Genomic DNA, 26,744 nt, shown 5'->3' with positions numbered 1-26,744 from the left:
CCCGCCCCGTCGGGTCCCGCCACCGCCCACCGCCCCCCGAGGCGTCGGGTCCCGCCGCGTCGCTCCTCCGCATTGGCCCCGGGCGCTCCCGCCCCATCCCGCTCTGCTGGCCCCCACGGCCGCCCCTCCCCGCCCTCCTCTTCCCCTTCCGTATTCCCAACCCTCACCGCTCTGCCCCGGGACTGATTTTCTACCCATCCACCCCCTTTCCAGCCACTCCCACCCTTCATCTCCATATTTGCTCTTCTGCACCTGTATTTCCTCTTCTCCTCCTCAAATGCCACCTCGATGTCTGCACGCTCCGGTAAAGCGGCTGCTTCCTCACCCCCTGCCCCGCCTCATCCCCTCCAGGCGCTCCCGCCCGATCCCCGCTCCTGCCTCCCGGCTTTTCCCTTGTCTTTCCGCGCTAACAAAGTGCTTTTTTCATCTATCGCGAACCACCTGTGCAGGCGACAATAGTAGTAGCAAACGCTGGGGGCTTGGGTTTAGTCTCGACATGCTTTATCCAGGTTTTTAGTTTTGAGTGTCTTGCATACGGTTTCTAGCATTTTAACTAATGTCGAAGTGTTTTCGAGTGCAGGTAGGCGGCATCTGTGACTGTGTTTACGTTTGCTTTTCTTGTTTGGTCTACTACCATCCTCTTTGTTCTTGTCCTTGATATCAGTGTGCTTCGTAGCCCAACATTCCTGGCATTTTTTTCCTGTCCTGCTTAATTTGTGAGTTGCTCAGCTGTATGGATATGAGACATGTGGTTTGCTTTCTTTGCACATCAAGAGTGTTCATAAATCACCAGTGTTAAATGCTGGGGTTTGGGGGAAGGCAGTGGTGTTTTTGCATAGGTGACAGCATTCAGGTCTCGGGGTGCTTTGGGATCTTGTTAAAATACCACACTGAAGCAAAGGTGCACAAAGCAGGAGCCGAGGGGCAGCCCCTGGCTCAGCTGCATGGCTGGCTGCTGGCAGCTGGATTTCTTCCTTCTCGTCAGGCTCCCAGAGGTAATCTGGCAGATGATTATAGGCTGCCACCACTGAGGCGTGATCGGAAACACAGAATACAGACAGACAGAGACATAAGGAAAGGAACATGGTTTGAATTAGAGGAGTCTGGTACTTGATGGGTGCCATATAGCACCCATCACTGTTACATCGCTTTAACACTGCATTCAAATATATAGAGTTAGTGTGATGCATGGTGTTATCACTATAAAAATTTTCTCTGCCTGAAATTCTGATAAATGTTTTCTGTGTTTTCCTTCATAAAATCCCATGGAGACATCTGTAGTTGCAAATATAATTATAATGGTGCAAAGCTGCAAGCAGTTCTGTCCCATGCCACTTCGCTGTAAGAGCCATCTCAGCGTGGTGTTGAGCACTAGAGCTGAGCCTCTGTCTGAGCAGGCTGGATTGCTTTAACTCATAGCCTGTGAGAACATCTGTTGAGCATCTCTGCTGCATGTCTAATAACCAGATCTATCAGTTTCTCCTTCCAGGCCTCAGTGCTGAGAGCATTTCAAAAATGGAAAACAGGGCTTAGCCTGCAAAATCCCTGGCTGCTGAATTATAGCCTGGGCCACTGGCATGTCAGCGTAAGAGCTTTATGTGCTGTAGCTAAAGCTGCCTGCTCTTTCTGAGATGATGGAACAAATGTACAGAGCAAATGTACAAATGAACAAATGTACATATTTTTAGCCTGGTTATTATCTCTTGTAGTATCATCCTCCCACTCCCTTTTTCTGACTGTCTGATCCAATTTCTATTATAGGTGCTATACTGGTGGAAAAAAACCTGATCAGAATTCAGTGAGAACATTGGCATGTTGCTGTATCTTTCCTTCCTTGAAACCCACTGTCTGCCTATCCCTAAAAAGCAAAGGCTCTTTGAATCTGTTCCTATTGCTTTCTCAGTTTCCAGTTCCTTTTATTCTCAAATGCTGAAGATACACAAACAGTCATTTAATTTAATTCAAATTGTGTATACTTAGGCATGCTACTTGAAACACTTTTGTTATGGATCTACTTTTTTCTCTAAACCATTAAAAAGAGCAAATCTGAATGAATGCTGTGGAATTCATCGCTGTTTCTGGCTTGTAAGTTTTATTTGCTTGCCTCATCAAAAATACTGGAGTCTTCAGTCTCTCTTTTTTCTGGTCTATGAATATAAATGTTTGGTATAAATTTTAAAAATTATTTTGTTAAATCTTCCATGGGGTAACTTTTCTTGAATAATTTTGATGCCATTTAAGATATTAGTACTTCCCAGAAGATATTGGAGAGCTTCCCTTTAGGCTGTAAGATGTCTAGGTTGGATCAGCTCCTTGTGGTCAGGGTGGCATTGGCATAGTGTAACCCAATGATAATCAACTTTGTAAGCCTGTTTTGGCAGCAGCACCATTGTAAAGACTACAGAGGACTCTGGCACAGAGAGAGTTGCTGGAATTGTAAGGAAAATTCTGGAGACAGACTAACATTGTTACTAAGGGGTAAGGCTTGTGCTGAGAAAGTGCTATTTTATTACCACCACTAGTGCAGAGAAGAGAGATTTTCGGTGTATGTAAGCCCCCTTACTTTTTTCACTTCAAGTCTGAAGACTGGCTTGTGAGCTTAAAATGTTCCCTTCCCCACTATTGTAGCTGTCTTAAAGCCTTTTCCTTCAGTTAACCCAAGATAGTGTCTCTCTGCAAACACTGCCTGCTTCTATATCCATAGTACCCGAAACAGCACTATCCCTGCAAGCCACGTTACGGTGCTTTTTCAGTTTGCTTTGGAAGGGACTTGATATACAATACATCGCTTTGAACGTCCACTCAGTTCCCCGCCGCTTCCCAAATTCTCGGGAGCAGCGCGACCCTTGTGCCTGCAGGGCCTGCCGTGCCCAGGGTGGGGCACAGAGGCGGGCAGCGCGTCCCTTGTGCCTGCAGACCCAGCCGTGCCCGGGGCACAGGGGCGGGCAGAGCGTCCCTTGTGCCTGCAGACCCAGCCGTGGCCGGGGCACAGGGGCGGGCAGCGCGTCCCTTGTGCGTGCAGAGCCTGCCGTGCCCGGGGACACAGGGGCGGGCAGCGCGTTCCTTGTGCCTGCAGAGCCTGCCGTGCCCTGGGGGGACACAGGGGCGGGCAGAGCGTCCCTTGTGCATGCAGGGCCTGCCGTGCCCGGGGGGGGACACAGGGGCGGGCGGCGCGTCCCTTGTGCCTGCAGGGCCGGCCGAGCCCGGGGCACAGCACAGGGACGGGCCGCGGCCCCGTGCAGGAAGCGCTGCGGGCCGAGCCCGTATTTCCCGCGGGCTGCGGATCTCACTCCAGAGGCTCATCCCGCGGCTGTTCCCGGCCGGCGCGCGGCAGCGCGGAACCCCAGCGGCCAGCGCTACCTGCAAGCCGCGCGGGCGGGGAACAACCCCCGTTGTCTCCATAGGCGCGTGTTCCCGCTTATCCCTTCCCCTGCACGGCTCTCCCGTCCCGTCCTGTCCCGTCCCGCCGGCGCCAGCGCATGCCTGGGGCGCCGCGAGCATGCGCGCAGGGGCGGGCGGGGCGCTGGCCGCTCCCGTCGGCCCGCGGCTCCCGCCGGGTGTCGGCGGCGGAGCGAGCCCGCCCCGGCCGTGCCATGCTCAGCGCGGCGGCCGCCGAGCAGCGCCCCGCGGCTCGTCCCCCTCGGCCGGCCTCGCCCGCGGCGCTGCGCAGCGGCGGCAGAACCGAGAGGTAGGGCAGGGCGGGGACGCGGCCTGTCCCGTCCCGCGGCGGCCGGGAGCGCTCCTGGCCTGCACGGGCGTGTGGGCTCCGAGCCGGCGGCCGGGGCCTCCCTCGGCGTGAGCAGCCGGGGCCAAGCCCTCGGGAGGCTCTTCGGGCGCGCCAGTGGCGGCTTCGCTGCCAAATGGTCCCGGTACGGGAAAGCTGCCTGAGCCCCTCGCGTGGGTCGGGGTTGCGGGCGCTCTGGTCTCGAGTGGCATGTGTGCTGTGCTTTGTCCTTTTTTTTGTATAATAATAATAATGTGGTTTTTTAAATTCGTTTGGCTCTTGCATTCATAATATGTTGCTTTCATAGCAGTGGTTTCCAGGTTTCACACTTGGTGTTTCCGGGGTGTGTGTTGAGATGGGCAGACGGAAGGGATCAGGTGTCCGTGGGGGTTTGTAGGGGAAAACTAAATCTGTATGGACGGGATTAAAGAAAGCGATGAACAACAGATCGGATGGTTCTAGCTGTATTACAGGAATTGACATGCTTACTGATGTAGCATGGTTTAGAAAGTTTCTTAGTAAAGTTCTAACAAATTCCCCGTATTTAGCTGGTGCCTCGTTACGGGTTACACCCGTGATAGCAGGGAAGATATCGGGAAAATGGAACGGTGCTCAGTCGGCTTCAGCGCTGTCTGTGTCGGATAGCAGGCAGCCCTGGCCGGTGTTTCCTCTCCTGGCGAATGTTACGCCTCCAGTTGTGTGTCCAAGCAGCTGCTTCACCGTATCTGTGCTCCGAAGCTTTCCAGCTTTTCCTTAAGCTGCGTTGAGTGAGTTGAGATAATTCTTTAAAACACGATTATGTGGTGTAGTAAGGACAGAACCCTGCTTCCCTGATGTGTGTGTTTGGAGTTTTTATGCTGTATAACCAAAAGCCTGTTTCGGCACCTGTATTCTCTGCTCACTCCAGAAACTGGTTTCTTTGACTGCTGTGCAACACAGGGTACCATTTTGTTGATCTCTGCAGTCTGACCCAATGCAGAGTCTGAAGTCAGTTTATGTAGTAAGAAAGTTACAGACATAGGTGATCATTCTTCTCATGTGAACTTCCAGTTCCAGTAAAGCCCATTGCTCTGTTATTGCGTGGCACAAAGCCTGCTCAGCCCCGGGAAGGGGCAGAGCAGGGAATAGCTCTTGAGTAATTTCACTAGGACACGCTGGAGACTTATGTTCCCTTGAAAGAGGGGACATGAGTTCACAGATTATTCCTACGAGACAGTGATAAGAACTGTCTCTGTGAGAGCTGTGTTGGCAGTGTAGGTTAGCTTGTCTTTAAATAGGGAACAATAAGATGACATATCCTCAGAATACAGTAAATGCACAATGGTTTTCATAGCTTCAGAAATTCTGGGTGAAGTTCAGCAGTTCCTCAGAAATAAAACAACAGTGTCAGCTTGTTAAAACACGCAGCATATTGGCAGGACCAGGTTGTCAGCATATTTGCATGATTTGGAAACAGTTTAAGACAGTATTTCCTGGGCAGGCTGTGTTTCTTGGCATCCTGCAGGTTAACGTGACTTTAGGCAGGGCAGAGATCATGTTATGGACAGAACTTACTCTGAAGGATGGAATTAGTATTTGATACATAGTTTGTTTCGGAGTTATTTTTATAAAGGAAAAAAATGCTCATTTTATGATGATCATAAAATTCTCCAGCTGTAAAAATGCAAAATGCACCTTTTTTTTCCCTTTAGGATATAGTTTATGCCTACATTGGCTGAATATAGCGGCCCAGAGCAGGCTGACATCCTCCCAAGTTTATGCAGCCTATTAGATATTCCTTGCTAATTCAGTGACCTCCAGGCATTGTCAGGTCTGTTTAGCAAGCTTACTTCAGAACTGAGTTTGACTTTTTCTTTTTAATTAATTTAAAATGCTGTATATTAAATACTAGTAAGAACTTAATTGAGAAAGAAATTAATCAGAGTAATTAAATGGTGAATGTGGAGGATGTAAGCAGTAGTGGTCAGGCCAACTTCAACAGTTTTCTTGAAGGAAGAGTGACCATCCAGTTGCCTAGCATGTGTTTTTTGAAGACTGAGGTTTTAATTGCCTTATTATTGCTTTATAGTTATAGCCAGTCAGTTTGAGCAGTATTGCCCATGTGCTTTAATCACAACAATTTATTCTCAAACCAGAGGGAATATATGAAGGAGGAGGTGGAGGAGTGTGCTGAAGATGAGGCGACTGAATCGCAAGAAGACCTTGAATTTGATGAAAGAATTGGATGCCTTTCCAAAGGTTCCTGAGAGCTATGTGGAGACCTCAGCGAGCGGAGGCACAGGTGGGCCTTGTCTAGATGCTGACATTGATAGAAGTTTCTACAGAAGGAAGACAGGCATCTGTGTTAATTTGAAACTAGCCAAAACTGGGGTTTGATTTCTTTGGTGGACTGACAGAGCTCATCCCCTTCAAGTGAAGACAGTATCTTATCCAAACAGATGCATTCATTACTCATCTGAAGGGAGATTTTTTATAAACCCAATGTAAAGTTTCACTGTAAAAACTTCTAACCATTATAACTGGAAGTGCCCTGTGTCAAAGCTGTCATAAAACTGCCTTATTTGTTGTCTCACTAAGCCTTTGGTGTCAGGTTTCTGGGTGAGACTGGGTGAGCATGAACTGAAATGATGGTGAGATTCAAGGCTATCCTTTCGTAGAAGAGGAAGAACATTCTGCAGAAACAAATAAGTTGAGCATAAGGATGAAGAGCAGTTTTCTAAAGCTTTTTTCTTGAAGGTGTAGTCGATTTTAAGAGTAAAGAAAGCCCGTTAAAGAACTAAACACTCTACTCAGGACACGTGCTTGTACTGTCCTTATGAGTCACTTGAGCTTCTCTGAAAAAGCTGTAGCTGTAAAAACTACCTTTGCTTTTTGTATCTGATCATAAAATTATACCTTTAAGTTGAGGTGAGTTCAGAGGTAGCCTTATCTGGAAATAGTGACTTCATCTGTTGGACTATTGGAATTACTTGCAATTAGACAGGAAAATGCTAGCACTTGGTTTGAAATGGATGACAGAAATCTCTCTGGTGTGTGATTATGTCTGAAACTCAGTTGAATAAAAAGTTCAAAGCCTTTGAAGTTGTTATGCCACTTGTAGTGTAGAAGTGAATATCACAAGAGTCTGGATTACTTTTCTACCTTTCCTGAATTACACTGTTAATGATTAAAGGATTGTTGTATATAAAATAACACCTAAGAAGTGATTAAATAACTCTTTGTTAATGTTAGTCTCAGGTCCTGAGAAAGCAAGTGAGTTGTTTCTATGTTGTAATTTGCAGAAAAACAATAAATGCTTAAAAAATCCCATTTTGAAGTATAGCACCATCCTTCATAAGAACCTCACTTTGGTGAATGATCCCTTAAGGATCTCTCAACACCAGAAGTTACTTTAGCATTCTTTAGTTTTATCCCAGTAACTTTATAAATGACAATATAGAATTGTCTTACTCTGTGCCATTATAAAATCTGAAATAGAATCATAGAATCGAATGGGTTGGAAAAGACTCCGAGATCATCAAGTCCAACTCCAGTCCATTTACCAGATCATGGCACTCAGTGCCACGTCCAATCTCAGTTTAAAAACCTCCAGGGATGGTGAATCCACCACCTCTCTGGGTTCACCTCTCCTGTTTCATTCAGGATTGACATACCAGGCTTACTTTCCGGTGTGATAGGGATCCAAAACATACCAAGACTCTTCTCAGAACTTCAGTGACTTCAAACCCATTGTAAAAGAGGTACCAGTCTCTCAAACAGGCACAGACTTCAGCTGTCAGCGTCGGAGCCCCTTCAGAGAAGAGGATCTGTCTTTGGAAATTCTGCAAGACTTTATTTTCCTGTTTAGGTCCACAAATACCTTCATGCAGAATTACCCAGAAAACAGCAATGGCTCTAATTGTTCCTGCATGGCTTTGGGTAGTCAGTATGGTTCCAGCTTTCCTGTTGCCCTGGGGTGGGTCTGGCCCCAAAAGGAAATTGATAGCCAGAAAAATTAAATGACTAGTGCATCTGCTTTCACAGTATGCATCGACATGAAGGATTTCCTATATGTGACTGTTACATAGTGTCATCTGAAAGCTAGAACTGGAAATGTTGATGATCAATGCAGCAGTCAATGGTTTCTTTCCTGATCCCAAAGGACAGTGCCTTTATTCCCCTATTCCTGGCTTGTGGACTACTGTGTAGTGACTTGAATCCTGACAGCAGTGGGTGTGTTTTTTACCAAGCTGCCAGTTGCAGACTCCATAGAAGTACTCCACGAAAAACAGTGTCAATAAGCTCTACAAATCGCTACTATACTCCACAATTGAAGTTTTTTTAACTTAACAAAAGCCATGAGTTAGTAAAAGAGGCACAGCAGGTGCTCCTGGGTATCTGTTACAGTGTTTCTGCACGTTCTGTTAAGTGAAGGAGGATGATCTTCTCTTTAGGTTGTGCAGCCTTGCAGGTGTGATGAGTAGGCTGCTCTGGAGATAAGTGAGGCACATATATACCCCTAAAATAAACCAATTGGTTTTCATCCTAAAACAAATGTCAAGTCAGTTCTTCACTTATTTAGCTGTTGGTAGAATTGGATAGCTGTGTGTTTCTGATCACCAGAGGGGTAATTGTTTGAAATATCAGAGTGTGCATCTATACACAAGTCATATAATGCATATTATGCATATTATTTCTCTGCTAGCTTCTTGACCCTCATCTTGATATAAAAAATTGTTATAAGAACTTAAGTTGTAGACAAGTGGACGATTGAAGGGATTTTAAGGTGCTCTACCTTCTTTCGTGCTTGAATTTAGGATTGAGTTTGCCTAGACCATTCCTGACAGTGATCTGTGGGGTTTTTATATGTGGAGGAGGATATAGCCTATTCTTAAATCTTCCATATAAGGAATTTCACAACCTCCTCATCATTTTAGTATTTGACTGTACTTAATAAGTACTTTCTTGATGCAAAAGTAGGACTTGTTTGTTTCCATTCCTGTTTAAAAACAAATACTGTAGATACGAAAATAACTTTCTAAGAGCAGCTTTTGAGTTTGTAAATCAAAGATGCCAGTATTGTACTGGTGATACTAATTTTGTGGAATGTTAGAATTTTGTTATGCTTGGTTTTGAATAATATTGCTCACAATCTAAATTTCTACTTTTTTTCCCCTCTGTCCAGTTTCTCTGATAGCATTTACAACGATAGCTTTCCTGGCTGTAATGGAGTTCATGGTGTACAGGGACACATGGATGAAATATGAATATGAAGTAGACAAGGATTTTACAAGGTAACTTGATTGGTTATAATTACTTTTAAAATTTAAGTTGTCTGCGTTTCAGGAAAGAATAAATGATGTGTAAGCAATTAATGATTGAAATTAAAATACTAAAGGGACTTGATTTTTCTTCTGTTGATTAATTTGAGTTTTTTTCTTTTTTTGGATCCATGAAGAAGACAAATTGATATTTCTTCAATGAAGAAATCAAAGTAGTGTAGGTTTGTCGGTGAAGGGGCTCCCTGAGGAATTATTTGCTAACAATTCAGAGAACATTGTAATATGTAATTCCACATCCGCTGGGTAAACTCGCCACACTGGCATGATGCTTAGTCTAATTCATACAATTTGTATGTTGCCATTATTATATTTTGTGCTGCCTGAAGTGAACCTGATGCACTCAGAACTTCGACTGTCTTATCTCGAGGTTGCTACTGATCATGTCTCCAGTTACAGTCCCCCTGAAGATACATTTCCTGATGGTTTCATGTGCCTGTCTGGACTGTGTCTGCCTTTCTTCCAGAGATGGTCAGGCACCTGTGAGTCCCTGTGAAGTTAATGCAGATTTTGTGCCCTGAGCACTTTTAAATGTCATGCTTATGGAACTGAAATAACTTTAAAAGCTGGTTGACTAGTTGCTGTGGTAACAAGCTAAAGATATATATTAATTGGATGTCTTGTACATCAGAAATAATGAAGGTTTCTGTAATGAAAAAAATAAGAAAAATTTAAAGGAAACGCCTCAAAAACTCGAGTGTGCTGGTTCAAACGTAAACAAGCAAGAGAAATGAACTTGAGAGATTGCAAGTCAGAGTTACAATTTACTAAAAATACTACAATAAATACAATGATACAGATTAAAATTGCGTTTAACCCACAAAAACAGATGTATAGCCCAGTACCCTGGGGCACAAACAGAATGGTGTTTGTCAGCCCCTGTGCTGAGCACCACCTGATCCCCCTGGGTGCAGAGTAAAGGGAAAGAAAAACCTGTTGGTGAGGATGATGGCTACAGTCTGGTTGAGAGTGGCAGTCACAGTCCTGTCGAGGTTCTGGTGCTCCTCTGGATCTGATGAGTGGTACCAGAAGTCCCCAAAAGCCAAAGATTCAGGTGGGAATGCCCAGTACCTCCCCCAGGGTGAGATGTTTCACAGTGGGTGATTTAACTCTGTGAGTCATGGGATATTTCTGGAATCTTTGCTAGTCTGGGTTGTTGCAACTGCCTGTTGTGCCAGTCCCCAATGGCCCGTTAGCAGACATGACCCCTTAGGGTGGGTGTGAAGGTGCTGATGCCTCCCAGAGGGGAGTTATCACAGCTGAGTCCCTGGTTTGAAGACAGGAACACTCCCCTGCCTCACAGGGTTCTTTAACACCCGGCTTGTAGCCTGAGGGGTCAGGTGTGCCCTGGGCAGCTGCTGCCAATGATCCATTATTAACAGTTCATGAGAAATGATGTAGAGGGTGTAGAATACACAGTTTGGTTACACCCCCACAGTGGTGAACTGGTCCCAGCCACTGTAAGTAGGACATTGTTAGAGTAAATCCATTCAAACAGATGGGAGTTTAACAGTTAGGTCTTTGCTAAAGTAGGTTATATCCCTAGCGAAGCTATCACATGGAAAGGATAGTCTATCAGTTAAGAGACTATTATGAGATTTTGGAGATGTCCCACTCTAGATTTCGTGGTTTGATTGTGGGCTAATCACTCAGCCTGTGATTCTTGACGATTTAAACCAATGGAGACTGGTATCTCTATAACTGTTTCTCCTTTCTGCTAACCCTGTCAGATCCCACATTGAGCCAGTGTTGAATTCTTTGCTTTTATGTGATTTGTTGAATCCTTTGCTTTTATGTTTAACCTGGTCTACTAAGTTCCAGAAGAAGCTCTGTGGAGGTAATAGAGCCATGTGACTGTAGCAAGGTTTATTAATTATAATTTAAATTACTTTTGTGAAACTAACATGAAAACCAATAGGAAATGTCTAGAATATTAGGAAATGCCACACAGTCAGACTTTTGGTGTGATGGAGGTTCTCACTTAAGTTACAAGAGCTTTAATGTGCTCCAGTAGTCCATCTCACTTTGCTTAAATTTTAAGCAGATTAAGTTTATATTACTTGGTGTAAATTTTGTTATTTAGCTGTATTTCTGCAAGTAATGTGAGATTTATAGCAGTATGTCTCTTGATACTTGTACTCATTGTTGCTTAATAGTTTTTTGCCTTTTTTTTTCTTTCCAGTAAATTAAGAATCAATATTGATATTACAGTTGCCATGAGGTGTCAATGTAAGTATTCCATCAGTGAAAGTTTGGAAACATTTTAAGACCTCTTCAGAGTATGATTTGCTTGCAAATATAGTTGGATATTGTTCAGAATATTCTACCAGTGCGATTTCCTCTGATCTTGGTGGCATGTAATGATCTTGATGGCTTATGACTCACTGACAGAATTGATAAGAGATGTGAAAGGAAGTACCTGTGCTCTCTCATTCACATCTTACAGAACTCTGATTTGTCTGTCAGCAAGAAAAGGATCTGTTGTTCCAGTCTTTTGTGCTGGAATATTCTAAAACCTCATTATGAGACACAACTCAGCAGCAGGAATTTATAACAACTTTTATTTATTTATGAACTTGGGATATATTAACCTGGTCTACTGTTTAACAGGACTGAAACCATCAAGTAATTTCATCCTCCTCATGAACATAAAATGGATGCCTTCCTATTTAAAGGCAGTGATTACTGTTATTTTGACATCATCATTTAGGGATTGAACCATTACTTGTATGAACTGGTCTTGCTTGTCCTGGACCAAGAAAGAGAGAGAATACCACTTCTATCAGAAGTGCCAGCAAGTTTTCAGGACTCACTTTTTTTGGCTGGCTTAAGCCTTGCATTAATTGTATGGTACCTCAATGTATTTTTATTTTTTTGTTTAGAAATAAACAAAACGTTATTCTCTGTTTTGTCTAGTCTTGGTTTCTATTCAGTACTTGTAAAACAGGACAAAATATTTATGCATGGCAGATCTAGAAAGCTTGTATGTGTGGTTCATACAACATCACTGTAGGTGTTAGACTAGTGAGAAGATACTGCAAATCTGAAGTGTTTTTGGTCACTGTGCATTAGTTCATGTTGGAGGTTAGGTAGGTTGAAGGAATGAGACATACTGAAGTTTAGCACTGCACTGTGAAGCTACATTTCGACTTGAAAGGTTTTTTTGTTTGTTTCTGATTATCTGTGTGACTTTGTGTATCTCCTGTTTAAAATAGATGTGGGGGCTGATGTTCTGGATTTAGCAGAAACAATGGTCGCCTCTGCAGATGGGCTAATCTATGAACCAGTAAGTTCATTCTTTCATTTTTTATTTAAAGATTAAATTGCTCTTGGTGCAAAGCACTATTGGGCTGGTTTACTTGCTTGTGGTTTTTTTCTTCAGCCTCTTAGAGGAAACTTTCTGTAGTTGATCTCTTTTGGCCATGGCTTCTGGGTACACTTGAGCATTAATTGCAATTGGATTTATTTTCTGGAGGATATTACTGTTAACCAATATATAGATTTGAAAGATTGCTCCTCTGCTTGTTTCACTGGTGTTTGCATCAAGCCCATGCAGATCAGTTATATCACTCAGAATTAAAGTGCTCTCACTGCTTGTACTAGTCTCTGTTAGCAAAGGTGTGAAGGGCAATGGCTGCTGACTCAAGTTAGGGAAGCTTTAGGAAAAGATGGCATAGTTATAAATGCAAGCAAGTGAATAATTCTGGGTGAGAAGGGGCAGAAATTTTTATACTTGAACACTAGATGTATTATTTAAAGTGTAATGTCCTTTCATAAACTCCATTATTGAGTACTAAGTGTGAAGTTAATTCCAACTTCCCACCCCTTCTCACACCCCAATTTTTTATGGGTTTCATGGAAGGGAAGCTTTCTGTTTGTTTAACTAGATGTGTTATTTTTATTTCAGGTAGTATTTGATCTCACCCCACAACAAAAAGAATTGCAAAGGTAAACCGCTGAGATGCATGCTTATGGTTTGTATTATTTGTACTGGAAGTGACTTTGAGGTACACCAGAGTCACATGACCCAACCGTGTCTTGGGTCTAACAGTTACTTTGTTTTTCTCATTATTTGATACCTCTGTTACCGAAAAAAATTGACTATGGACTTAGCTATGGAATTGGGTCATGCAGTTGCAAGGCAAGATGTATGGACTCACTCAGCTTATATTTCTGAATGAATGCTTGATAGCACAAATTATAATTATAGGATCAAAAGTATAAGACAGATATAAAACAAATGCCAAAGCTGAACCATAGTAACATTGGCACATTCTTGCAAAACCAAAAGAATTTGAGTCTTACCTGAATTGACTCAGTGTTTATCTGTAATAATTTGGTGTTGTGTGTGCCTGATATACTGATAGTCTTGTAACAGAACTGAAACCTATTTGGGTAACTGAAACTTATCTGGCTAGTTTTGATATTTTGGTAACCCACTACTGTGAACACCTGAGCTTCAAGCTCTGTAAAGGACATAATTCTGGGAGTTATGCTTTGTACTTCTAATAAGGTAAGGCTCTAATACTTACATCAACTTTGATAGCTTCTTGATTTGCAACCTGGAGCTGAAGCTAATAGTTAATTGTGAAGGTAGATGTTGTTTTACTGTTGCATGCTTTCACACTTCTCTCTAATCTTTAGGATGCTGCAAGTAATTCAGAGTAGGCTGCAGGAAGAACACTCTCTTCAAGATGTAATATTCAAAAGTGCTTTTAAAAGTGCTTCTACAGCACTGCCACCACGGTAAGAAAAACGGATTTTGTGTCATTATTCCCCCTTCTGTTGCCTCATTAATTAGACTTCACGTTTTATTGTGGTTATGATCCACACCCTGCTTCCAGAAGACAAGGTTGTAAGGAAAGATTTCACTGCTTTTTAATGCATTTTAAAATACTGTGCTTTATACTTGGTTTGAAAAACTGTTGCTTTATGAAAACTTCTGTGGTTTCCAACCTGGAGAAAGTTTCCAGGTTTTGTGTAACTTGCACATCTATATGTATGCCTGGTACAGACACACAGATAAATATATGCACGTGCTTTTTTCTTCCATTTTGTCTGATGCTTTCTTCTTAATGGGAATCAGTAATCCAGAGCAATGCTAAACAAGAGTCTGTTTTAAACTATCTTTCTGTCCAGCAACTTTTAATAACAGTGCTGCTATTAGCTGTGATTTAAAGCTTCACAGTTTTAAAAGAATCAACCTTTGAGTACAAATGTGTTTTGTTAGTAAATTCCTGTGTCTAAATAACACTGTAAGGTTGTGTGGTGAAACCTTGCTATTTTCACTTTATTCTGACTACCCACAAATGCTGAGAGACTCATGCATGGCATGCTTGGTCTGCCTGAATATAGATGCTGTGTGATTTTTTTTTTCCCCGAGGGGAAAACACTTTCTGAATGAAAGCTAAAATTCTTTCCCCTTAAAAACAAAGGAGTAAATAACCAGCACAAAAAACCCCCAAACCCCTGAATAAAACAAAACAAACACCAAAACCGCCATACACACTTTTTGTGTTAAAATCTCCCTGTCTGAGGACCAAATATATTCTTTCTTCCTAAGGTGAGCTTGAAGATGGCTCAGAATCTTTTTTCCTCATTTCGTGCCTTTATGTTACTTGTTAGTGCAGTATCTGAAATACTATTTTTGCTTGAGATGTGTTTTAAAAAAGTTTTTTTTTCATCTCCCTCTAAAGAGCAGCTTTGGAAATACATTCTGAGTTGTGGATGTCCCAGTAAGAGTTGGGAGAGGAAGGTTAGGTAAAATATAACTGTTGAAAGCTTTTCTTGCTATGGTGGTGTTAATGTGATCAAAATGTCTTTGGTTCTGTTCACTACAGCATTAGAGCTTTGCCAGAGAGCCATTTTTAGTAGAAGTAAGTGGGAAAATAAAAATCCCCAGGACAGCAAAATATCCTTACATTTTACATTTTATGTTCACATGTTCAGGTATAATAAGTCAGCATTGTAGGCCAGGTCTCTGAATACAAGTATGAATGAGAGATTACTGTTGTCATCCAACTGACCTTTACTAGTTCTCCTCCCTTCCACATCTCTGCTATGATTCCAGAATAATAGAATAAGGAGATGATAATGTAAAATGTGTCTTTATGCTGGGAAAAAGAAATCAAACTGTACTGCTGTTATTTCTGCTAGACAGTGAATATTCTCAAGTGTTCTCAATGTTGTTTTTATTTAAACAGGGAAGATAATTCATTGCAGTCTCCAGATGCATGCAGAATTCACGGGCATCTCTATGTCAATAAAGTGGCAGGGAACTTTCACATAACTGTGGGCAAGTATGTTCTGTTCAGTTCCTGAAAATAAAAAAACCCTTGACTTCTGCATTCTGTATAGTGCATGTAGGTAAATGTGTTTGTGCTTTTGTACTTTTAATGACTGGATTTTATTAACGTTTTTGTAGTCATGCTTGGTATTTCTTTCTTGCACTGTTCCATTTCTTCATGAATTACTGAAACAACACAGTGTAGTGCATTGTTGCATGTAATGCAGTCATGAATTCCAGTGTCTTACAGGATGGAAACCCTTGGAACTTGCTTTGTCAGGGAGCAAATACAGAGTGCAGTTGACTTGTTTAGTTGTGGAACAAATGTCAAATTTTTTTAGTTACTTGAGCAGTTCTGCAGCTTTTCATGTAGTAGGACTTAGTGACTCTTCTAATAGCATAGCGACTTGCTTGATGTGTTTCTAAAAATGCAAGACACTAATTTTGTGTAATTTCGGTGTCATTTTTGTGTAAGAGTGTTTTATGAGTCCAAGGTTCCTGTACCTTACTGTTCAGGCTGTCTGGACTTGACATTAATAAAAATGTCATATTTGGTTTTTATATAGATATGCAAAATTTTTGTAGGTATCAGTTTCTAAAATATATATATAGTACATGTATTTTAGTATATATATATTATGTTATACTTATGTGCATATATCCATAGATAAAGTATTTCTTGAAATAGAGGAGGAAATGTAATTTTCCCATATAGTTCTATATGGATTCATGAACTGTATCTTGTTTTCTTTAGGGCAATACCACACCCTCGAGGCCATGCACACTTGGCAGCCCTTGTAAGCCATGAGTGTAAGTTCCTTCTGTTATCTCCATAGGAGCATCTATCATTTCAGTCAGGCTGCTGTCTCCTAATTCCTGCTAAGTTGCTGTTGTGAAGATGTTCAGGCTGTGCGATGATCTGACTCCGTTGCAACTTTATTATCAGGACTATCCTTAGGTTGCTTCTACAGTAATGATAATGATATAGTAATCTCACACGTACTTATTTGTAAACACAGGTGCCATATAAAATTCTGTATTTCAGTCCAAGGTACCTATTTCCTGGAAAATATTTTCATAAGGTTGAAAATTTCTGACCTTTGCCCTTAGAAACTTAATTTTTGGATTATGAGTCCAGATATTAAATGTGTTGCTGCCTTACCTAATATGAGATAAAGGTGCCTTACTGTGAAAAATTAACTTGATTAAACCAGTAAAGTTTGATTAAACCTCCAGCTGTCTGCCCGTGAATTCAAGTTAACACAACTGTGTAATTTTAGAGATCCTAAATTCCTTTGCAAAATCAGGCAGTGTAGTATCTTGGAAACTGCCTTATACTTCCTCTGTAAATTTAATTTATGAAATTTTAGTCTTTTTACATGCCATTGCATATAAGAACCTGAATTATTCTACAAGTCGAATAATGTAAGTATTTGGCTGACTAGAAGTTCTGTGTCATGAAATTATAACTGTTCAGTTCCTGAATGTTTAAAATAGAGTAATAATTTGGTTTAGAGCTCTTTTCTAGAGAAATCTAACTTTTTTGTTAAATATTTCAGATTTGAGTTTTCTTTGAATCATGTGTAGATGTGCTGATGTAGTCAGAGGCACAAATCCAATGACATGTTTGGTAAATGGATTAGTTAAAATACTTCAGTGTGACAAATGGGTGCATCTTTTTCTCTAGGTACAGAATCTCATAGTTTAAAAATGTTTCATTCCTTTATATTGTCTTTCAGCCTATAACTTCTCCCATAGAATAGATCATTTGTCATTTGGAGAGCTTATTCCAGGAATTATTAATCCTTTGGATGGAACAGAAAAAATTGCATCAGATTGTAAGTGTTGTGTGTTTAAAAAAGCATTTTCTTTTCTGTGTTTTCCCAGTAGTTGCATTCAAAATACTATAATTTTTGAGGAATGTTGTGATTTACAAGCAGCATGTCAGGCTTAATGTGGTAGTGAGCAATGCCCTGTTCATTTATCTACATGGCATTTTAAATGGGCACTTCTTTTCAATTATCTGCATTGTTGAATTCTGCTGTTTCCCTGTAGGTGATAGGCAGTTTTCTCCAGGTTTACGCTGTGCTGAAGTTACAGTATGCCTGCTCATACTTCAGAGAGTTTTACAGCAGTATGTTAGAGTGGAGAATCATAGATCTGATTGTTGTATGGGGGAAAATAAGTCTGATTTTATTTAAAAAAATAGCACCAGAAGTCTTGGATTCTGTTCCTGTGTTTGGTTTGTCCCTTCCACAGTGTATTTTGTGAGGCTTCTGCAGGATGGGTTTGGTTATCGCTTTGTTTCCTCATGTATAAATAAAGGAGAGTAATAACCTGCCTCATGCTCTCACTGACATTCCCTGTGTGTGATCCCCAAACCTTCTCCAGCTGGTGTTGTTTCAAAGCCAGTCAGTCCCTTGGCTGTCACAGCCAGAATGGTTTAGTGTAGTAGAAGCAAATTATTTCTGTCTATTGGGGTTTGTTCTCTTAAGGACCTGAACCAAGACAGAGCAATCATAACACACAAGCATGTTGATTGCTCTAGCAGAATTCTCCAGAAGTCTAATATAGAGAAAAACCAGCATTGTATTTACAATTCAGTGTATTGTAAAATCCTTTGAGACCACTGTGAGATGTGTATATATCATGAAAAATGTGACAGTGTGGAACTTGTTCTAGTGCCCTGGAAAACACTGTCTGTGTTTCATTTGAAGCTTTGAGTGGCCTGACCTTAATGAGTCTTTTTATTACATGGGTAAAATGTAAATTTCTCTGAGTACAAGTGGGACATGTGCCTTTTCCATGGAAACTAACTGGGTTTGTGCAGATGGTGCTGAAATAGGCTTGGCAGTGCTGGGACTCCTTGAAGAATATCCCTAGTGTAAATGGCTTAGCTGATTAACTATTTTAATATTATTTCTTTGATTTATTTGTGAATGTCTCAGATGGTCTTTGTACTTAATTCAACAGTGAGATGTTTTTTCTTCTAGACAACCAGATGTTCCAATATTTTATCACAGTTGTGCCAACCAAACTCCATACACATAAAATTTCAGCAGAAACTCATCAATTCTCAGTGACAGAAAGGGTAAGTGGAAGTAAGAAAAAAACATGGAGAGCAAAGTCTGAAAGTGGTTGTTCATAACAAGAGTTCAAATGTGAAAATGGAGACTTGCCTGTGCCATGGCTTTGAAAACTCCTCTAGCATGAAGAGACCCTTTGTAGAACATTTTAGTACACTAAATTTATCTGTCAATCATACAGTACTGATGGTAAAATAGATACATGCTTGGTGACACTTGCAAACTTCTTGCATTAGTGTTTTGCATATGTAGATCCAGAGTTTGGTATTAGAATTAATGACAGATAAAGAGTAATTTCCACTTCACTACATGCGAATGGTGGTGGTGGTGAAATCCTTCAAGTGTGAGGTCTGTAACCTAGTGTGGAGCTTCACAAATGTTTAATCCAACTTCAGCTTTTTATCCATATGGGAAGCAAACAAAAAAATGCAGCTCACTTGAATGTCATGAACTTGGTTGTGGAGTATAAGAAATTGAAACAAGGTAGTTTGCATGAAACTAGTCACACAGTGTCTCGGCTGTCTTGTTAAACCTTTGATGAACCACCAAATTTAATTGCTCTCAAGACTAGAGAGCTTCCACTACTGGGTTTGGAGAGGCTTTTAATATGAATCCATAACGGCAGCAGTTAGTGCAGCATAGTACTAATTTTAAAGACTGCTGTAAATAGGAAAAAAGCCTTGGGTGTACTGGTTACATGTCTTGTTTTCAGAGGCTGAACTTGGTTTTGATCTTTTATTCAAAAGCCAAAGAAAAAAATCTTTGTGAAAAGTTTAATTAAAATTGACAGATAAAGCGAGAGGTAAGAAGGAAGCCTTGGGTTGAAAGGAAATTCAGGGATTAGGATAGCAGTTCACTGTACTACAGCTTGTGGTGTTCTCCAAGGGAGAAAAGTTTTTTATTCCTTACAACTCCATGTTGTGCTTCTGAAAAATATGTAGGTAAGGAAAGTAGGATGGAGGTGATGTCTTGGTGTTCAACGTGGGATATGCAGACTGCTGAAGGGAAAGGTTTGCTCTGCAACTCTTGAAAGCTGGACTGCTGGCAAGGATGAGGAGGAATTTTACTGCAGTATACTCCCACCTCCTGCTGGTGTAGCAATCTGCTTCGTGTTTCTCTGCACAGTCTCTGCAACAACCATGGCATTTCTTAAGCTGTTGACTCACATCCAGGAGTTTGTCTTAGACATTTTTCCCTTATTTTTCATTTTGGATTCAGTTTTCCTCTCCTCCTGCTGTAAAGATGGTACTGTCAATTAACTGCCCAGTCTACCTTGGCTCTTTATTTTTTTGTGGGGATGGGTTTTTAAGAAAGTTACAACAGCACAGGTTGCTTAGGGGAAAAGCGTGGAACAGTGGAGGAGAAGTGGCATTGTGTACTTACCTGCTGTTGCCCAGGAGGTAGCCCTGTAAAGCTTATTTGTGTTAATCTTGGGAAACCAAGTATTCCTAGAAGATGAACTGGAAGAGGCTGTTAAGAACAGCTGTTTGCAGAACACCTTCGTGCATTTATTTTGTAAGAGTAGGCACATATGGAGATGTGGAAAAAGGTGCTCAGACAGCTGTGGCCAGAAGTTGAATGCAGTGAGGTTTGATTGCTAGTGGTGAGCAGATGGGAAGCAGAGTTTGAAAGGTGTGGGCAGAATTGTCTCCACTATTGTTGGGGTTTGAGATACTGTTTATGTTGGAAAGATTTAATTCTAGCAAGGCTTCACTGAGCTATCTGATGCAGGGTTAGTTATTTTCAGCAGTTTTTAGCAATCAAAAGTTGAATCTGCAGCAGTAGAAGCTGGAAGTAGACCAAAATGGCTTGCAGAAAAAGAATTCTGTATCTTTTGGGGGTGGAATTTTGTGTGTTCTATTTAACTTCATAATCTTTTTTTACCATTTGACCTCAAAAGACCAGTAAGGCTTAGGGAAACAACAGAGGAAAAACAAACAGAAAAAGGTTTTTGTCCTTTACCCATGGAAAGTTTCTGTTTAACTACATGGAGCCTTCTCTTCCTTCTCAGCATGCCTCATCATCTGTCTTTGAATGCTGACTGTTGTCATGCTTTTGAAATACCAAAAGCATTCTGCATTTTGTTATTTAACCATTGCAAAGTTTCTGTGACCCGGTATCATTACTGATACATTGTTTTGACATTCTTTTTCCTTTATTGTGGTAGCTGAAAAAGCAATATACTTTATGGCTTTGTTAGCTGACTGAGGTTGCCTAGTCTGTATTTTTGAAAGTGGTATTCTGCTTTTTATTTTGTACTGTATTCTGCATGGGTTTTGAGCAGTGTTAAATCTACAAATGAAATGGAGCTGTGATATATTGCTTTTCTGTTCAGTCCTGCTTGTCTTGTTTTCTCTGTTCTTATTAGCTGAGACATGGCTGAGTTTGTCTCAGTCAATTATGTTCTTTTCTGCTGCCTGTGTGTGTTTTCAGCCAGACATACCTGGCAGTGCATTAATCAACACCTCTCACTAACAACAAAAGGACAGCAAACTTTTGAAAGAAGCTTAAGGTTGTTTTGAGGTGTTTTTTCCTGAAATCTTTTCTAAAAAGTAGATATTTGTAGCAGACACACACTCATTTTGGGGTCTTTGGTTTAAGAATTTGGGCAAATGAGTAGAAATTGTACAACTTTTTGAATTAGGGTTGAGGAATCTGGTAATTTTAGTGAGTTGGGGGGGTTTATTTATTGAGGTCTATTTCTTGCTGTGTGATTGTTGTCTGAAATGATGTAACTGACAAAAAATTTGAAGAGGCTTTTGCCAAGAAAAATCCTCAAGCTCCCTTCCAACCTGCTATTCCGTGATTTATGTACACCCTCTGGGGAAGCTGCCATAGCTAAGGATGTTCAACAACTTAAATGTTTCCCGAAGGTCTCACTCTGATGTGATTAACAGTAGTGGATAAAAAAGTGGGAAGGGTTGTAGCACAGTGTCACAGCAGTGCAGTCCCTGAGTTCACAGGTTAGACCAAGACTGTGGCACTTATCCCCAGAGGTACCAAAACCAGTCCAGTTATAAAAATCCTTGTTTAAAGGACCATGTGAGCAAGTCTTGAGAGAAAGTACCAGAGAGCATGATGGTGAACACTGCTACTCAGCACAGAAGGCCAGTGGCCAGGAAAGTAAACTTTCACCTAATGATGTGTGACATTTAGAAGGTACTGGTCAAAGTTACCTTCGTGTTCCCTGGCCTTCTGTTGATCGCTAACTCTGATTAAATAGCTTTTTGTTATCACATCTAGTAAGACTGGTTTTTTTGTGACTAATAACAGGTGACTAACTTGTGTTTCTCTCTTTTCTTTCAGGAAAGAGTAATTAACCATGCAGCTGGCAGCCATGGGGTGTCAGGAATATTCATGAAATACGATATCAGTTCACTTATGGTGACAGTGACAGAAGAACACATGCCTTTTTGGCAGTTTTTAGTGAGGCTCTGTGGCATTATTGGGGGAATTTTTTCAACTACAGGTGATTATTGTGGCCTTCCCTCTTAAGTTCTTTCAGAATTGTTTTTTTTTCATGGCGATTGTTACAGATACATTACAGGGGAGTCCTGAACCTCTAACAGGTTTAGGATGAAGTTGCTCATTTGTGTGCACTGAAATGTGCCCTGAAAGCTGCTCAGTTTCAGTGTCCCAATATAGCATTTCTGCTGCTCTCAGGGCCTGTTGTTTCTTTTCTGGTAACTGTAGCATAGTTAATTTACTTCTGGAAGAGCAAGGATGTATCTCTGTGGAGGGGTATATACATATATCTACAGAGACACATACTGACTTCTGATATTCTGTGTATTTCCTATAGTTGGGATCCACTCGTCAATTAGTGACAAAAGTTGAGGTAAAGTTTCCATCTGAAGTAATTGGGAGGATTTTCCATGTCAATGCACTGCAGGATTTGCTCCTTCAAAGAAAATAAACTAAGTTGAAAAGGCACAATTCACTTACTAGTCAAGACATAATAGGGCATCTTGATCAAAAGTTATTCCTGTTCTTGGCTGTCATTTGAAGAGAGCTTTAGTAAAGAGACCTTGAACTAAGAGCTGCCTTTCTGTCCCACAGAATGTATTTTCACCCATGAAAGCTGGCAGAGGGAATTATATTTAATTGGATAGCTTTGCTTTCCACAATGCATTCAGAATGCAAGATTTCTCCCCTGCCCTTGATGTTTCCTTTTTTAATGTTCATTTCTTAGTGTTTTATGTATGAGTTTACTGCACTGTATCCTATCTAAGTATCGTGTAGAGGTTTGTTGTAATACTTCCATAAATTTTTACTACTGGTGACAATTTGAATCTTGTTTGGCATTGCAGGAATTTTACATGGCTTTGGAAGATTTGTAGCAGAAATTATTTTTTGCCGTTTCAGGCTGGGCTCTTACAGATCCACATCGGTAAGGAAAACTTTCTCTAAGTATTAAATAAGTGGCACAGCTAAGGATGAATGATCAGGTCAGCTTTAGGACTTGGTCCCAGAAGGTTTTGAGGTGTTGGCAATAAACACCCTCCCCTTGACATGCATAAGAGCAGAGATTCAACAGCTTTTAAAAACATTTGGAAAACCTAAAACATAAGGAAGCAAAGTGTTCTCTAACAGGCTGAATTAATGCAACTGAGCTTATTAGAGGTTTTTCTCCTACATTGCCTCCATCATCCTTACTGTATTATTTTTAATTTTATTCTTTTTATTCATGTTGTTCCAAAAATTCCATGTTTTCCCAAACCTCGTCAGACTGCCTGTGCTGGTTTGGTTTCACATTTAATTCTGCTTGGCCTGCAGACTGAAGAAGGGACACTGGGTGCTGCAGCAGTTCAGTGGTGCTGCCTATGAGTCTGCAGGCTTCTGCCAAGCACTGTGAAAGAACTGAGCAATCTTCACTTTTCCCGTCATTGGGCAGTAATAGGATTGCTCCTCTAGCAATTATTTTATTTTATTTTATTTTACTTTTATTTTTCCTACTTGAGTGTGTAGATAGCCTTTGAGACCTGTGCCTTTTTTCCAGCTGAAAAGTTGGTTATGTGAGTGGAGACAGAAGAGGGAAGGCAACCAGATTTGTCAAATTTTTGTAGGACAGACCAGGTAAAAGGCCTCCAAGAAATGCCAAAGAATAGTGTGTGCTTTGAGGGAGGAAGTGGAGATTCTGTTTGTGATAAAGGCTTTAGTAACACCTTGTTTTTGTTTCACTAGGTCCCACTTCCTGATGGCCACACAAGCAACCACTTACCTCTAATTACAGACAATAGTACACATTAGCCTCCTGAGAAAAATTTCTTGCTTCCTCCCTGATACAGAAGACCTTTTTTATAAGAAAGAAAACATTGTGCAATATGCTGAGACAGTGCTGATGGGCAGCAAAAAAAGTCTTTACAAAAAAACCCACCCAAACCACCAACAAAACAATTTGTGTAACTTTTTGTCTTTCTGAGTGCACGTGGAGCCAGAGGGAGTTGTGAGACCAGTGAGGTGGAACATCTTCTGGAGAGTAAAGGAGTCTTGCTGCCAACACAGTATTGACAGTTGAGCTGAACATCTTCGTGGTGGCTGCCATTGACCACTGAGGTGTCTTAGTGATGCCTGGGAAGGCTGCAGGCCCCAAGGAGAAAAGAGAACAAGTGGGATGTGTCGAAGGCACAGAGGGACAGCAGCAGAGCTGGGGTTTGTCTGAGGTGTGCAGGTGGGGGGTTGGGTTTTCATGGTTTCTTGTAATGCTGGGGCTGAGATGCCTCACACAGGTGGGGAGCAATCCTAGAAAATCCTGAAGAAGAGGAGGACAGGAGAGAACCTGGAGTAAGCTGGAGGAGCCCAGGCCGTGATGTTGGTCACAGCTGCTGCCTTTCTGCAGTCCCACTGCTCCTTAGTGGACAAAAGATAACATGGAGCAGAGGAATTCCTGTGTTTCCACACTGTGCCAACAGTGAGAGTGTCGCTCCAGCATTGGTGTGGAAGTGCCCAAGGACTCGGAGAATGCCCTCCAGTATGCACAGTTTTTGTACTTGGAATAAGGCATTTAAATAAGGCATTTGACTGTAGTTTTGATAAAAGGCAAGACTCCCTAGTAAAAGATCAGGAAATCTTTGTATGCCTCTTTCTTGGTAAAGAAATGGCTTTGATGGAACCTTTGTTGTACCCCTGCTGCTGGTATGTGAGCCATGGGAGCATCCACATCCTGGAAATGGACTGGGAGAAGAGCGAGAAGCTGCCCAGTTCAGGGCAGCTGGGAGGTCTGCTAGTCCAGGGAGTGTGGAGCTGAAAGTAGATCACTTCAGGGAATCTGAATCATATTGCTGCAGACAGGTGATGGGAAAGGGATCTGCAGAATTAATCCTTTTTGTTCATGAAGGTTTTTGTAAATGAAATGAAGACAGCAATATCATATTGTAAATATGCTACTGAGAATTAATGTTATTAATGCAGATGGTGCTTTGAGAAACAACATCATGTTACTGTTGAACTACTGGTACACAACTGTGGTTGAACAGTTTCTCCACCAGTGTAAAAAACTAATAATATGATTCCTTCTTGGCAAAACTGATTTAATAATATATTAGGGGATGATGTTGATCCTGGCCTTACCATGGAATGAATATTATAATTGAGAGGACTAATTACAGAAAAATAAAAGTCTCTGTGGCATTGTCAGTTTTTGCTGACTTCTGTCAATGTACTTTACAGGACGCTTGGATCTTGGTGATGAGCATAGTGTAAATAACACAGCTGATTGGCTGTGCAAAGCAAAGGGCTTGCTAAACAGAAATGAAATAGTAAATAAAATGTTGGAAATAAGGAAAGACCTTTGTTGAATTTGACTGTTGAGAAGGAAATTCAAGGAAGCCGGGTCCTTGGGATGACAGCCAGGTTTGAGGTTTTCTTGTCTATCCTTTTATTTTAACACTGATTTAAACTCCAGCAACTTGAAAAACTCTTTGGTTCCCATTTCTCTTTAGCATTTACTTCTGAGGTTTCTCCCTGCTTCTAGTTGGACTGGTTCTGCTCTGGGCTTTGTCCTAATACTTGTTTCTTACCTCTCTGGAACAGACTGTACTGGTGGGAGAAACTGATCTCAATTAACTTTCTGTACCAGAACTTTAAATGTTATTTTCTATTCTCACATAAAAGAGCTGAGCAGCTTGGTGTGTCAGAAGTGCTTGTGCGGCATATTCATGTTGTTTTATCCAGCACAAAGCTTGTGTGATGGCTGGTTGCCAATGGACAAGAATTTGGGATCCACTTCCAGATGTGAGGTGCTGCATTGCAGAGTGGATGCAGGATCAGTTCAGCCTGTGTTGCTGGGCTGTTTGCTTTCTCTCCACAGAGGGTTTGATTGTTAGAGCAGTACTGCTCATCCTTGCAGTGTGTGTTGTCATTGGCTTAACCAGCAAGTGCAGGGGTGCCCCAGAGAAAACAGTAGTTTATTGCAGGGACCTTTTTTTGTTACATTCATTAATATTGCATAGAAGTGAGTGTAGTATGGAAAAATTAAAGGAATGGGTGTCCCAAGGGGAACAGAAACCCAGATACTGATGTGATGTGTATTTTTTGAAAGGGGGTTAGCAGATAAACAAATACTATTTTCTGGGTCAGGAAAGATGGTCAAAATGATACATTTTTATCCTTTGCTCTTACACGATGTTGACAAGAGAGAGCACAGAGGCAGAAAGTTTTAACCTTCATCATATGTGTTCATAGCACACTGTGTGCTGACTACTGTCTTTCTGGCCAAAAATTCTTCCCTGCTCCCAGCTGGGCTGTTTTGGGCAGTGCCCTGGTCCTGCCCTGCTCTCCCCAGAGTGTTGTGGGAAGTTGGTGCCAGCCCCAAGAGGTGAGGAGAGGGTGGGAATGGATAATGCTTGAGTAACTGTGTTGGTTTTGTGGCTCGAGTGGAAACTCCAGGTTTTTAACAGGATAGACCATCTTTGGCTCCATTGCCTGCAAACCATAATCACAACATTGACAAGAAGTTGCTGTAAAATCACCACTGTGGACAGGGACATGTGCTGGTGGAGTCAGTCCTGCATGAAACTAGGCAAGGATTATCCCTCTTGCCCTGCCCAAGATCTATTAAAGCTTTTCAGGGACTGATTTGGCAAACTAGCCCTAAGTAGTCGGTGTAGTTGCTTAGGAACGGTCAGAGGCAGATCCTATTTGGTGTATGAATGCAGCTGTGATTAACTGTACAGACAAAACCAAGGCCAGGGAGGCAGCTGCTGCCTCATCCTCCTGCTCCCGAGTTCTCTGTGAGAAGTTCCGGTGCTGTGGATGTGTTGTGTACTGATGCAGTCACACTGAAGCAGGAGGGGTGTGATCACCCCGGTCACATCTCTGGTGGCATTGAT

General features: G+C 41.5%; 1 protein-coding gene across 2 annotated transcripts; it reads left to right on the top strand.

Moving 5' to 3' along the window:
- Window positions 1-209: 209 nt before the first annotated feature.
- On the top strand, window positions 210-25,552 carry ERGIC2 (ERGIC and golgi 2). Of its 2 annotated transcripts, none has more exons than XM_071552610.1 (14): window positions 210-304; window positions 5,860-6,005; window positions 8,889-8,997; window positions 11,225-11,271; window positions 12,258-12,328; window positions 12,950-12,990; window positions 13,687-13,788; window positions 15,246-15,341; window positions 16,083-16,138; window positions 17,068-17,166; window positions 18,322-18,419; window positions 21,721-21,883; window positions 22,725-22,804; window positions 23,599-25,552. In XM_071552610.1, the coding sequence occupies exons 2-14, from the start codon at window positions 5,900-5,902 to the stop codon at window positions 23,662-23,664; spliced, it is 1,134 nt and encodes a 377-aa protein (XP_071408711.1). In that variant the 5' UTR covers window positions 210-304; window positions 5,860-5,899; the 3' UTR covers window positions 23,665-25,552. The 2 variants fall into 2 exon arrangements, with proteins under 2 accessions (XP_071408711.1, XP_071408710.1); XM_071552609.1 differs by lacking the exon at window positions 210-304 and adding an exon at window positions 3,516-3,688.
- Window positions 25,553-26,744: the final 1,192 nt, after the last annotated feature.

This window comes from Pithys albifrons, chromosome 3, assembly GCF_047495875.1.
Source record: "Pithys albifrons albifrons isolate INPA30051 chromosome 3, PitAlb_v1, whole genome shotgun sequence".
NCBI classification, from domain to species: Eukaryota; Metazoa; Chordata; class Aves; order Passeriformes; family Thamnophilidae; genus Pithys; species Pithys albifrons.
This window is presented reverse-complemented; position numbering and strand designations above follow the sequence as displayed.

Bases quoted from the DNA above. Each gene is read 5' to 3' on its own strand.
- ERGIC2 (XM_071552610.1), top strand. From the start codon at position 5,900: ATGAGGCGACTGAATCGCAAGAAGACCTTGAATTTGATGAAAGAATTG. The intron at 17,167-18,321 runs GTAAGTGTTGTG...TTTTTCTTCTAG, and splicing joins AGAAAAAATTGCATCAGATT to ACAACCAGATGTTCCAATAT. The intron at 18,420-21,720 runs GTAAGTGGAAGT...CTTTTCTTTCAG, and splicing joins AATTCTCAGTGACAGAAAGG to GAAAGAGTAATTAACCATGC.